Consider the following 13,238-nt stretch of genomic DNA (forward strand, 5'->3'; position numbering starts at 1 on the left):
TATAAATAGAAACAACAATCTCCATTACATTTCAGTTCCTGAAAATGACTAACAGCTAGGAAGAGCCCTGAGATCTTCAAGTAAGTAACATGGCAGAGGGCAAAGGGTACCTCTGAAAGGAAAGGCACACACTGCATGTGGAAAAAGCTGGTGGCTAATATTTTGCTTCCTTTCCCCATATCCAGGAGCACCTATGCATGTTATAATTTCTCCAGACAGTGAAGAAAAACACCTCATCATTTTGCGCCTATGCCTATACTTTTCTCAACCAGAATGATCCTCTGAAGAAGGATCTGAGAAGAGAAGACACTGATGTAAATATCAGGAGAGAAAGGGCAGCTCTGTCAGCCTAAATGAACCTCGTATAGAGGTTCCAAGAAGCCTCACAACCAGAGTTCCAGGGGAAAAGTACCAGAACACCTTACTAGCTGTCACAGATTGCTTGAGCAGGAAGACTGCCTGGGGCATGGAACAGGAGGTTTTGGGGCTTTTTGTTTTTTAAAGGACTATTCCTGATTAATGGAACTGAAGACGCATGAGCAAAAAGTCACCCTTCTGGAGAAAAGCAAAGCCTGCATTTCTTTGTCAATTTCAACCCTAACATACTAACTTTCATACATAACTGCCTTCTATGAAATCATTTTTACCAGGTCTGAAGTTGGCCTAAGGACAGAAAGGTATTTTCCTTTCCCTCTCTGCTAGAAATATGCAAAGTTTCAGAAGAAAGACTGCTTAAGAGAACTGGATTGGGGAGAGAATCTATGAAAGTACCATTCTGCTGGATTCTGTGCCCAGACTTAGAACCCAGGTTAGGTGAACTTGGGTTCCTAACAGAACAGTTGTGATACCTGTTTCACTGGTTTGACCAGAAAGACCTATATGCCAGAAAAGCCCTACACTACTTTCTTCTTCTACTGTTCAGTTAAAGAGCCTGAACTGGGAATCACAATCTACAAGAAGCACCAAACAGGAGGGCAGTTTAAGTTTTCCATTCAAGGAGATTGAGGAAAGCTTTGATATTTCCAGATGACCTCTAAAATGGGAAAACCTCAGATCTTTCATGGTCAGTGTTTAAAAATGAGTGTGCACCTTAATTTTAATTCAGAAGTATTTTTTTTCCTGACTCTGCAGAGAAGTGTTTTTAATGTCCTGGTGAAGTAGTTCTGTTATAATATGCTTTAAATGTATTTTATTTTTGGCATAAAACCTATGATAGCCCACGTGGCAGTAGTTGGCACACCACGTTCCAGGAGTGCTCTGGGTTTCCTCAGGAAGAGGAAACGATGGTATCTAAGGTGATGATCTAGCTATGCAGATACTTGCACCTCTTTACCCAGAAAACAGATCTGGGAACAGAAGCCCCTCATTTACAGGCCCTTCTTATGTTGTTGCTTAGTGCAAGCCGGCCAGCTCCCGGCATGAGTGAGCACTGACCACGGAACACAAGAGGCATGAATGCGACTGGCAAAGTGAGGAATAAACTAGACTCGGCTGACCACCTTACCCAACACTCTCTCCTTCATTTCTCCCACTGGCTGATGTCTTCTGCTTTCTTTCTCTGCATCTCATCAAGCAACTCAGCTTTCCTCATAATTCTTATTGGATGTACCTGCTCTTCACAAAGCCTCCTCTGTGTAACCCAGATAGGAAAATGGAAAATGGGCTTTGTGCTGGATGCAACTCCAACTCTGAGGACATGAGTCCTTAATTGGGGCTTACCCTTTCCTTGCCACTACTCCCTGTCCTCACGGCCACCACATTCCCCCACCTTCTCCAGTGCCACCCAGGAAAGAGGCCTATTTCTTCCATGGACTTGGCATCGAGCAGTTCACACTGTGATCTGCTCATGCTGGGCAGAGCAATAAATAATGGCTCTTGAAAGTCTGAGCTTTTATTTCCTCATATTTCATGGCAAGGTTCTGTAAATATTCTGAGGATAGGGCAAAAGCCAAAGGACTAGAAATAACTCTTAGAATCTGTTCCGAGTTCAGAAATTCTTAGCCAGGCTCCTTTATTTATACTTTTGTACTTGTTCCAGGGGCCATACCATCAGATTGATTGTCCCCTTTACAAACACAATCTAAATTCTGATAACCATATTGATGCAATAACTTAAAACTTTCGTGAAACTAACAGTGATGAGAGAGCAGAAAACCCAACTGCAACACTGTTTCATACATTTTCAAAGTAAAATTCTGTTTTGGCTGGGAAAATAGAATAACAACCTCTTCTGATGAAGTATTCTATGGAAAAGTTGCTCTGATTTTGAAGTCTACAACACCATCCTTCATTTCCTCCTGATATATGCCCAAAACTACACTGGCGGGCACTTGGGTCTCTAAAAAACTCTTTGTGCGTCACAGTGCTGCATCAGGACTAGAATAATAAGGGCTGATGATCGTCAAATTTAGTTTGGCTGAATTCTGACCAAATAGAAAGCTTGCTGGTTGAGATCTGATGAAAAGGTCTCTCTCTCTTTTCAGTCTCTCTCTTTTCCTCCTGGTAACTTCCTTAGGATAGTAATTCAATTCTTCAAGTTTCCAAAAGTTTTTAATCCTCAACTTGTCTTTACCCTGCAGCCGATTTCTCAGGCTCCTATTGATCAAATTATAAAATGTTCTTACCCTTTCAAGAACCTTTCTAGATGGTGACTCACAGGCCCTCAAGGTATTTACACCTTGCGTTCTTTCATCATGTCCCAACTGGTTCAATGTAATTCAGAGAAGTGCTGTTACTGAGGTGTTTGGAGCCTGAGCAGAACTCTATCTTCAATGCCGGCATAGCGTCAGTAGGCATATTTGTGTAAGACAAATGATTTTCACTGAGACTTTAGACTCATACCATATCATTAATTTTTTATACATAAACTTCAGTCCTATTATATTTGTTTTCCAATACAAGCGGCTCTCGATGCATACATTATTACACAATCTGCTTTGTCTCTTGTCTGAGGTTCTATTTCTTAAGACTAAACAAATCGATGCCCATTCAGATCATTTGTCTCAAAAGGGGCCACAGAAAAGTAATTACCAGGAAAGCTTTTGAAGGTTTTTTGTCATCATGGCTAATGTCCTATTTTTATGAAACATTAAAACTAAAAGAAAGTGGGCTGATCAAATTTTGGAGGAAGTTGCACAATGCTGTGTTCACCACTCAGATCTACAGCAATATTTTGGAAAAAAAAAAAAACAACTAATACTTGGAAAGAGGCTTTGATTTCAAATCTTTTCAGGAGCTCTAACAGGAATTCAACCATATAATAGTTTTCAGTTCACTTTAATAATTATTAATATATCATTAAACTGACCCAAATAATTAAATGGAAGGAATAATAACTATCCTTGAGTATAAAATTGTCTTGATAAGTTAAAAAAGATAACTAATTTATATAAAAGCCTTTAAATAACGTTAAATAGAACCAAAGTCATTTTTTGGTTATGAAATCAATGATCAAGCTTCAGTTTATGTAAAAATCATGTGATAAAATGCCTAATGGTAGAAGGATGAAATAAAATTATATTCTAAAAGTTAACCTCTTATGATAAAATACTGCAATACTATTTATAAAAGAGCCATTTCAGATGCCAATTTGGGGTGCAGGTCCTAGATAACAATCTTGCAGGTTTAAACCATTAGGATACCAAAGCAACTTCCTTCCAATTAGGAGTGGTTGCAGCACCTAGGAGCAGCAGCTGGCCTAGATAAAAGAGCGATTAAACAGATAAGTAAATGGGGATCTGCTTAGGTTAAGTATTAGAGCAGCTGAGGCTTGCACTCCCACTAAAGGAAAAGATGCAATAAACCGAAGTCATCTACTCCAGCAATATTTGCCTTCCAATGTTACTTTCTTTGTTTAAAATGAGAGGATGCAAAGCAAGCTATAATATTGATCAACGTCAGGGCAAGAAGGGGCCAAGAGGAGTTTAGCCATATATTACAGCAGGGAAAAAACACGAATGCCCCCAAAGGTTATATTCTAGGACTAGACCTTCACGGTGGTGTACTGGGAGAAAGAAATGCCACTCTAGAATTATATTATCTTTGCAGTGACTGGCTGAGAAAGTGTCACATAATGGAGTTCATACCTATGCATTATTAAGGTTGGAAAGTTTTGGCAGCACACTTCAGAGTCTGTGTACATGTTGATCACTGAGGTTGCCATGGGGAATGTGAAGAAGTCAACTCAAGTTCAGCAAAAAAGAGAGTGGAATTGCCTGCTCTTTATATCTATGCATATCCTCAAATGTTAAGACATAAACTAATCACCAAACCTTCAAGTCTGTGTCCAAGTTGCATAGTTTGTCTTATAAATAAATAAATAAATAAATATATATATATATATATATATATATATATATATATATAAACCTTAAAGGACCTTTTATAACACTTGAAATGTACTTGAGTTAATAATCTGTCATTGTCAAATATTAATGAGAATGAATTTCTTCATTCAGAAATGAACTGCATTTTTACCAAGTAATTATTATTTTGAGGATGAATGAAGACTAGACAAATTTCAGGGATATAGATCATGAAATTTTAAAGGTTTCTGAACCCAGAGGAGACAACATCCAAAGATGTAACTTCCACAAAAAAGAAGAGCTATTTCAAATGCTTAATGGTTAGTATTTTTACCACATTCAACACTGTCAAGGATTGTATTTGGGTTGAAATATTCCTATTTAGGAAAAAGGAGTAACAACTTCAGATTAAGCACCTTGACTTTGGACTTGGTACTAAGGGATAGATACAAAAGATGAGAAACACATTCCCTATGGTGAAGGAGCATATACTCTATAAGAGGAAATAAAAAGTGGCAGAGGGAATCCCTTGGTGGTCCAGTGGTTAGGACACCTCACTTTCACTGCTGAGGGTCCGGGTTTGATCACTGGTCGGGGAACTAAGATCCCACAAGCCGTGCAGCATGGCCAAAAATATAAAATAAAATGTTACAAACTTCCATTAAAACAAACAAACAAAAAAAGGTGATTAGAGGATGGTTATTCACAGTGCAAAACTCTTAAAAAAATAAAAGTAAAAAGTGGCAGAGACAGTAGTGTTCCCCAAACAGTCCATGGGTTCCATTACTTGTCCAGCTCCCCTTATATAATTAAGTTGAGGCCATGTGACCAGTTTTAACCAATGGACTTCTGATGTTAAAAAATGGATTTGCTCACTTCCAGTCCATAGGTCTTAAGAGCAGCAAGCCCAGGAGCCATGTGTTGAATTCACAGTCACAAGATGGAACTAGCTCGGATCCCCAAGCCATTACTTAGAAGGGAAGAACCCAAAGCAAACAAGGCATGTGTGAAAAATAAACTTTTATGTGTTAAAGCCACTGGGGTTTTGGGTTTTTTAGTTACCACAACACAGCCTAACCTTGGCAAAGACGTAAAACCTACACACAAACTAATCAGAGAACAATTTAATTCAGATGACTACTGGGTGGACAGGATAAGGTTAAATGATTGACAAAGAGCTTGGAGAGGAAGAAAAAGAAGGGTAGATATTGGAACTGTAGGGAGAAGAGGGAGCATATTTCAGGGAGAAGAAACACTAAGAAAGAAGCAAGAATCCTAAAAATGGGACTGAATGGAAAGGGAGTAGATTTCTCCAGAAACAGAAGCATTTTTGTCATTAGGTGTTCCATGAGCCAGTTCATTTTCTTGCTACTTATTAACCTAACCCAAGTGTCCCTTGTCAAAGGCCTGATGATCAATGCTCAGGGCATGAAACTTAACTTGAATAAATACTAGAAAGGAATGCAAAGGTCTACTCAGTTTTCTATCTTTCATTCTTAAAGTATCAGCCAGGGATTCAGATCAGGTTTTTATTCCACTTATCCCACAACCACTCGAGCTCTAGTCTCTACAAGGGTAGAACCAGAAACTGTCCAATCCCCCACAGCCTCCTGCTTCTGCCTCTAAGACTACAGTGATTTTCAGGGCCCAGAAATCCTGGTACACCACAGTTCTACTCATTACTCTATTTGTCAGTCTGTCCACTCACTCATCTATCCATCATGGCTTCCCAGAAGTCAGAACATCAGTTCAGCATGATTCTTATCAGTGAGAGGCTCACCATCTAATTGAAGTTTGAACATTATTCTGTGAGGAATGGAAGGTATAGTGAGCAAATAAGTGACACATCAGACTTGATTTTAATAAAGATCATGTTGCAAATTGCATAGTGGAAGTAAAATTAACAGCAGGGAGTTTGTAGTTGTCCAAACAAGAAACAGTGAGTTTTTGTTTAATCTATAGCAATACCATATCAGTGGATATGGTATCTCTCTCCTAGGGAGACTTAGGAGGAGAACTAAGAAGAATAGGTAAGTGAATGGAGATGAGGGAGGCTGGTAAGTCAAGGCTGACACCCAGGTTTGGGTGAGTGTATGAATGGTACACCTTTAACTAAGACTAGGAATAGGAGGAAGTTGGTGGTGATGACTAAGGAGGTTGGTTTTACATATGTGAAATTTGAGGTCACTGCGGGACACCTGGGAACGGATACATGAGAAGAAAATGGAAATTTGGAATCCAAAGTTCAGGAGAAAAGCCTTAAGTGGAAATGGAGTCTTATCTACCTGGGTTTTAGGTTATGGCTAATGTCCGAAAAATTAATCAGACATACAAAGGATGACCTGGGGGATGTGGTGGATGGTTAATTGTGCCAGATGATCAAGAAAGGTCAAGTAGGGTAAGGCCTGCAATGTGATGACCAGTGGAAATGACAATTACAAGGTGGAGTGGAAGATTCTTTAGCTTTCATTTAGCTCCTGGGGTTACTGTGTCATTTTGTACAACTAGTACCTCTTCGCCAACTGACTGCTCCCTTATCTATAAACCTGTCCAATGTTGAATGAAAATGCTCCACTTTTTGGAACTGTCTTCCACCCCAACTATCCAACGTTTATAACTACTTAGCCACTCCTGCTAGCCGTGGCTTTCTGGACCACAAGTGGACTTTTGACTCACACTGAACCAACTGGAATCTCTTTTTGTCTGTTGAGAATATAGACTGTGTTAACCAATGAAGCCATAAAGCTCTGTAAAGGTGGCGTCAATCATCTCAAATCACCTATGATTTAATTTTACAGGGGAACGTGGATTCTATACGAATTTAAGTTTGCCTTAAACCAGTATTATTCACTTGCTTTAAATTTGGCTGTTGGGATGATTTTCCCCAAAGTCAAGTTCTCTCTCAAGTTCTCTCCTGCATACAGAAGTCCCATTCAAGTAAACTATATTCTCCAGCCTCTGATATATCGTGTCCTTCCTCCTGCCCTCCTTCCTTACGCCCGTTTTCCTCCAGTCATATCACTCATGGAAAGTTACCTTGCTGAACTCCTGAAAGCAATTACTCTTGGATGTCAAAATAAAGAACTGTGCAAAACTTAAACCAATATTGGGAATTGGGATTCTCTATAGGCTAGGTAACAGCCCATAAAGTCTAGCTTGTCCATGTCCTCAAAATACTACCTATTTTACCACATTCATACCAGACCCGCCAAGCTGAAACTCACACTCTACGCATGATCACTACCTACATCAGAGCAGGAAGGGGTGAGGTTGAGGAGAGGATATCATGACTTCCAACTTTCAGAGAGTATCTTTTTGGAAGTGAGGGAGAGAAGGCTACTGATAGAGCTGTAATGGAAATTCCTCTTCACTCTGAGGATAGATCCCTTCATTTCTAAGGGCTACCCATCAAATCTTAATCCAAAGGCAAAAAAGGGGAGCCTCCTTCATAATACTAATTAACTAACTACGAGCATTCAATGCTATCAGTCTCTTAAAAATCTTGAGCAGGAAAGGACAGAAAGAGAAGAGAGGATGAGAATGAGGACACAGATGTGCAAAACATAAGGAGAATGGAGGACAACTAAGGATGCAAAGCAGAGAAAAAATCAAGAGAGCAAGGGAATTACGTTCAAAACTCCAAGAAGCAAATTTAGCCAGAGGTTTAAAAAAACTATTTCTTGCTTTATAATGAATTAAATAACAGAGTTTAGAGAACAATGCTACCTTTTGATGAATGAGTATAAGTAAGCATTATCTATAATCTGCAAAGAACTAACTGTTATTCTTATCTTATTTTCATACTCTTTCTGACTGAGTTTCCTCATCTTAAAATAAGAGGCCCTGGAGCTTAAGGTGTCTAAAATTACTTCCAGCTCTTAGACATTCCACGGGGAAAGGACAGGCATGGTCCCCAGAGATACCTGAATTTCTTGCAGCACATCTGAACATTTAAACCTAAAGACATTTGGTAGTTACTAACTTAATTGAATTTAAAGTGTTTTTTGTTTTAAAACACACACACACACACACACACACACACACAGATTAGAATTTCTCTTTCTTTCACAGAGAAAGCCAAGCACTTGATTATGTACTTGGGTTAGGTACTATGCATTTGACGCATCTGGCATGTATCATCACAGCTAGTTCACAGGACTGGTCGCCAGCCCAGGCGTTAAGAACAAACTCAGGAGCTGGCTTGTCTGGATTTGAATGTTAGGTCTATTGATTAAGCAACTCAGACATGTTATTTATTTCTCTGTGCCTCAGTTTCTCATCATTGCTAAGATAAAAATAGCAATAACACAACTTTACAAAATTGTTCTAGGACTAAATGAGCTAACAGTGGTAAAGTACTTAGAGCAGTAACTGGTACTACAAATTTATTCAAAAAAACAAAAAACTTTTGAAAGCTAGGTACTATTATTATCCCTAATTTATAAGGGAAGAATCTAAGCCTTTAAAAAGTTAAGTAACTGGGGGACTTCCCTGGTGGTCCAGTGGTTAAGACTCTGTACTGCCAATGCAGGGGGCCTGGGTTCAATCTCTGGTCAGGGAACTAAGATCCCACATGCCGTGCAGCACAGCCAAAAGATTGAAAGAAAAAAAAAAAGTTAAGTAACTGTGGACCAAAGTCACCCAGCTAGAAAATTGTGGAGCCTCATTCCAACTCGACCAAGACTCCAGAGCTGATAGGCTTTAATGCCTTCTCATCCTGTCTCCTTCCACAGAGCAACTCATCCACCAGAAGAAGACACTGAACCAATGACTCTGGAACAGGCACTGGGAATATACCACTCTCGTATCTGGCTAGACCAGGAATTCCCAACTGTTTCCTACTGATTTGTGTGTAATGTAAAAATTTTAAGTCCTTTTAATGTCATTCTTGTCTATCACTTCAAAGTTTGGTGCTCACTAGCTTCTCTATACACATTTGCTCCACATCACAAAAACAACCAAAATGCAGATTAAAACCCATTCCTTTCAAAAATCGGTTTCTCATTATAACACCTTGGATGAAAATATTGAGTTTTTATTGTGTCCAGGCACTTTGCTAGGCATAAACATTAATTCATATGATCCTCACAATAATCTTCTAAGTTCCATTTTTCAGATGAATAAATGAAATGTTTACATATTTTCCCCAAGCTCATGCAGCTAGCTAAGAGCAGAGCCAGATTTTCACTCATCTCTGCTTGACTCACAACCACTCTCCTACACTATTCCCTTTAGACTGAAAGAACCCTGCCAACTATGGTATGGGGTCACTTTATACTCCTCAGAGACTGAAACTCATAAGACAGGGCTATGGGGTTTATAAAAATCCATTCACCTACTGTGAGCAAGTAACATGTTAATTGTCCTCAAAGAGATTAAAGGACAGAACACATAAAGATGGAACCACAGAAATTTAAGTGATAAATTGTTTCAGGTAGGCGATTAAATAATAATAATAATAATAATAATAATAATAATAAATATATGTAATATTTCTTTTGTATTTTATACCTTTGTAGATTGTTTCAGACCTTCAGAAACATTAGTAGGTGCTAATCTTGTCTCCTTTACCTAACAGACCTTGAGCAAGTTGCATAAGCACTGTGACCTCCATCAGAAACTGGGAAGGCTCTTTTGAGGACTGAATGAGTCCCTGTAGGAAAGGCCCAGCCAGAGGCCCAGGCAGGGCAGGCACAGGGCAGGTGCTCAACTAATGTCGGGCTCTCTCTCCTTGCACTGCCCATGCCTGGCATTGAGAATGGCTCATGGGGCCCTGAAAATATATCTATAGAAGGAGCCGAGTGACAGGAATGTGCTGTGATCTCAGTCCTCTAATAGGATTCACACCTTTTGTACGATTGCCTATTTTCTGAACTCAGCTCTGAAATGAGCTATTATCCTCTGTTTCACTCTTCTTCGTATTATCCAAAATAATTCAATGTCCACCTTTCCCTTTGGGAAAATCAAAGGTTGACATGGCTACCTTCTGAACTCAAGCTGTTAAAGATCCCTTTCTTCTGTTCAAAAAGTTTTACTGATTTTGAAAGGTCTTATTGATAAAACACAGAGAAACCCAGGGGAAAAGGACAAAGAGAAAGAAGAAGAAAGAGAAAGAATAAAGAGGTCAGAAAAGAAAGAGAAGGAAGAGAGCCCAAGAGGAGCAGAGAGAGGCAAAAGGCTACTGAATGCATAATTGCCAACAGTTTTAGAAACTGGCTCAGGTCACAATCACGGAGCATTATTCTTAAAAACCAAGGGGAAAATATTTACACAAAATCCAAAGGATACGTGCTCTTTGTTAAATGCTGTAAAATGACAATGTATTCAATTCATTAATTCATGAATTAGTCTGTGTAATGTTTACTCCTGGCAGCATTAGCATTTCGGAGATGAATATTTAAGAGAAAAAAGGAGAAATTCAAAAACCAAAGACAGAATTAAAGAACCATTTTGTTTTGTTTTGTTTTTACACCTCCATTTGTGTGTTTTGGCTGTATTTGTACATTGTTGTTAAAATTTAGGGGTTGGGGTGAATGAAATGGGTGACATGGAACCTTCCAAGTCCCTCTTGAAGCCCTCAGCCTCCCAGGTATGTATAAAAGTCACAAGAATTTCCAACAATTTTCAAATTGTGCTCATAAACGATAGTTTCAAAAGGCAATGTTATAATAAACATATATTATGAGTAAATTAAGCCTTAATTATGTTTAGCAAGTTTTACGTTCTCATTAAAAGCAGAATCACAACAATAAACATGACTTACCAGCAGAATTAACTCTGCCGCAATTGTCTACTCTTCCCAAACATTCTTTGTGTGCTCTTGCACCACACTTAACACATAAATAGCCTTGATAAAATGTTCCCCTGCAAGGTAAAATTAGAGGGTGATAGGTTAAAAGGTGCGAAATTCTGCCTATAGGAAATCATTACTGCCAGAAAGCAAAACAAGAGAACACAGTGCTATGCAGTTCCCTTCAGTGGAGGGAGAGGACCTTCTGAAGGAAGGTTCTGAAGGAACTGTCCAGGCACAAGGACAAGGAAGGACCTGATGGATCCAAACTCGTAAGGCAATATCCCCACTTGAGAACATTTTGCTGGGACCTTAGCAAAGTCTGAAACATTTGGCAATTATACCAGTTCCTTTAAACTGAAAACCAGGATCACACAAACTTACCTCAGGAGCATCTGGCAGACTTTGCAGGATGTAACCCGGTTGAAGGTGTGCATCTTGAACTCATGGAAATTGGAGTCTGCATAGTCTGGCCTTATGTTGGACCTGTACAAAGGGAAAAAAGTGACACCCTCAAGAAAGTTTCACAATAAAACCGCAGTCTAATTCATCAACATTACATTGGGTAGAGAGGTGATTCAGTCAAATAGGCTGTTAAATATGCAATGTTTTCTAAGCCAAAGTATGCTTTGCTTTAAAATGTGCACCAAAATCTGGTTGTGTGAGAACCAGCAACTTGTAAAGATTGAAGCAACCTAATCCTCCTCAGCACTGAGTGTTCCCAGGTAACTTTACAGAATGGCCATGTAGGTCAACCTGTCAGGAAAAACATAAAACCTGCTGGATATTCACACTGTGTGATAATTTCTTTTCTCTAGCCACATCACTGAAACAGAAATGAGCTGCAGGGGGTGGGAGGGAGGGGAAGAGGGTGCTGCATTTCCACAGGCTCCCTGTCCAAACAAGTATGTGAATTATGTAATGATCTGTAAAAGTGAATAAAATTTTATAAAAAGTGTTGAAACAAAGCCTCATTCTGATCATTAAAAACTTCTTCCTTAACAAACAGTCCACTTTCCTTGCAATCCAAATAAAAACTAAGCAAAATTATTTTATCATTTATATTATACACATATGCAAAAAAATACTAAGCATACTGCACAATGACATTCACCGTGTATTTACTCTGTGCCAATACTGTGATAAAAATATGATTTGTTCATTATATCTCACTTAACCTTCACACCAATCCTAACTGGTAGGCACTAATAATATCACTAGTTTACAAACAGGGAAACGGAGGCTTACATTAAAGTAAAGGAAATGGCAGAGCTGGGAACTCCAACCCAGGTCTGTGCTCTTAGCCACCAAAGCTATACTGCAAGGAGGAATTCAACAATATTCACCTTCATATAATTAGATTTTTGTGTCTAATAGGCATGTTGGAAACTGTTCAGTTTAGTCATTTCCAGAGGATTTTTTATATTATTCTTAATTTGTCCATGTCACCAAAAGGCAGAAAAATTAGGAAAGGATAAGTTAAAAACGAATACAGATCAGAGGTACACCCAGAAAGTGAAGATGATGTTCTCTGAGATGTTACAAGCAATTTGTGAGACTGTAGGAAAAGTTTGAGATACTGATGAGCTAGGATTTCCCCTTTTATAGAACACAGCAACTCTCAACCACATTGGCGTAATGAAGCATAACACAGGTGGGCGACCAGGCATCAATCTCTGAGGTACCAAGAGAAGCCTTATGAAAAAACATTCACAAAGGCAATTGGAGTAGCAGGCAGTGTTGCAGAAGTGGCAGCAAGGTCAGCCTTCCAATCCAACTGCTGAATATGAGCGAGCTCAAAATGAAATCAAATATTAGTGCCATCTGGGATTTCTCTGCTCTGTGCTTCTGGTGACCTCACTTTTTAGGAAAATGTTCCACTGCATGCTGAAAAGCACGGCCATTTCCATAGAGGCATTTTTTTTTTGTCACTGATGAAGAAGTAGAGTTCTTCTTCAGGAAGGGAAAAGGTGGGAAAAGATAATGATCTAGAAATAAAACTCTCTTCACATTGTTTAGAAAACATTTGATTCTTGAGTCCATACAGCCAGACGGGAAGGGCCATTGTTCATTTCTCTCTGAGCATCAAGGTGATAGTCATAGAAGAATTGTCAAATAGCAGCTTCGGTTCCGGGAACTTGAAG

At 39.1% G+C, this 13,238-nt stretch overlaps 1 protein-coding gene and 1 non-coding gene across 2 annotated transcripts in view; one reads left to right on the plus strand and one right to left on the minus strand.

The window, feature by feature from the left end:
- The window catches only part of VAV3 (vav guanine nucleotide exchange factor 3), a 405,871-nt gene that overhangs the window by 133,665 nt on the left and 258,968 nt on the right, over positions 1-13,238 (minus strand). The window contains exons 16-17 of the mRNA XM_060085957.1: positions 11,479-11,580; positions 11,068-11,168 (exon numbers count right to left, since the gene is read on the minus strand). Of these exons, the coding sequence (XP_059941940.1) occupies positions 11,068-11,168; positions 11,479-11,580 (203 nt within the window). The remainder of the gene's footprint in view (positions 1-11,067; positions 11,169-11,478; positions 11,581-13,238) is intronic.
- TRNAG-GCC (transfer RNA glycine (anticodon GCC)) lies at positions 8,793-8,865 on the plus strand. Its single transcript has one exon. It is a non-coding gene; the product is annotated as a tRNA-Gly (tRNA).

The sequence above is a fragment of the Mesoplodon densirostris genome, chromosome 2, assembly GCF_025265405.1.
Source record: "Mesoplodon densirostris isolate mMesDen1 chromosome 2, mMesDen1 primary haplotype, whole genome shotgun sequence".
Taxonomy (NCBI): domain Eukaryota; kingdom Metazoa; phylum Chordata; class Mammalia; order Artiodactyla; family Ziphiidae; genus Mesoplodon; species Mesoplodon densirostris.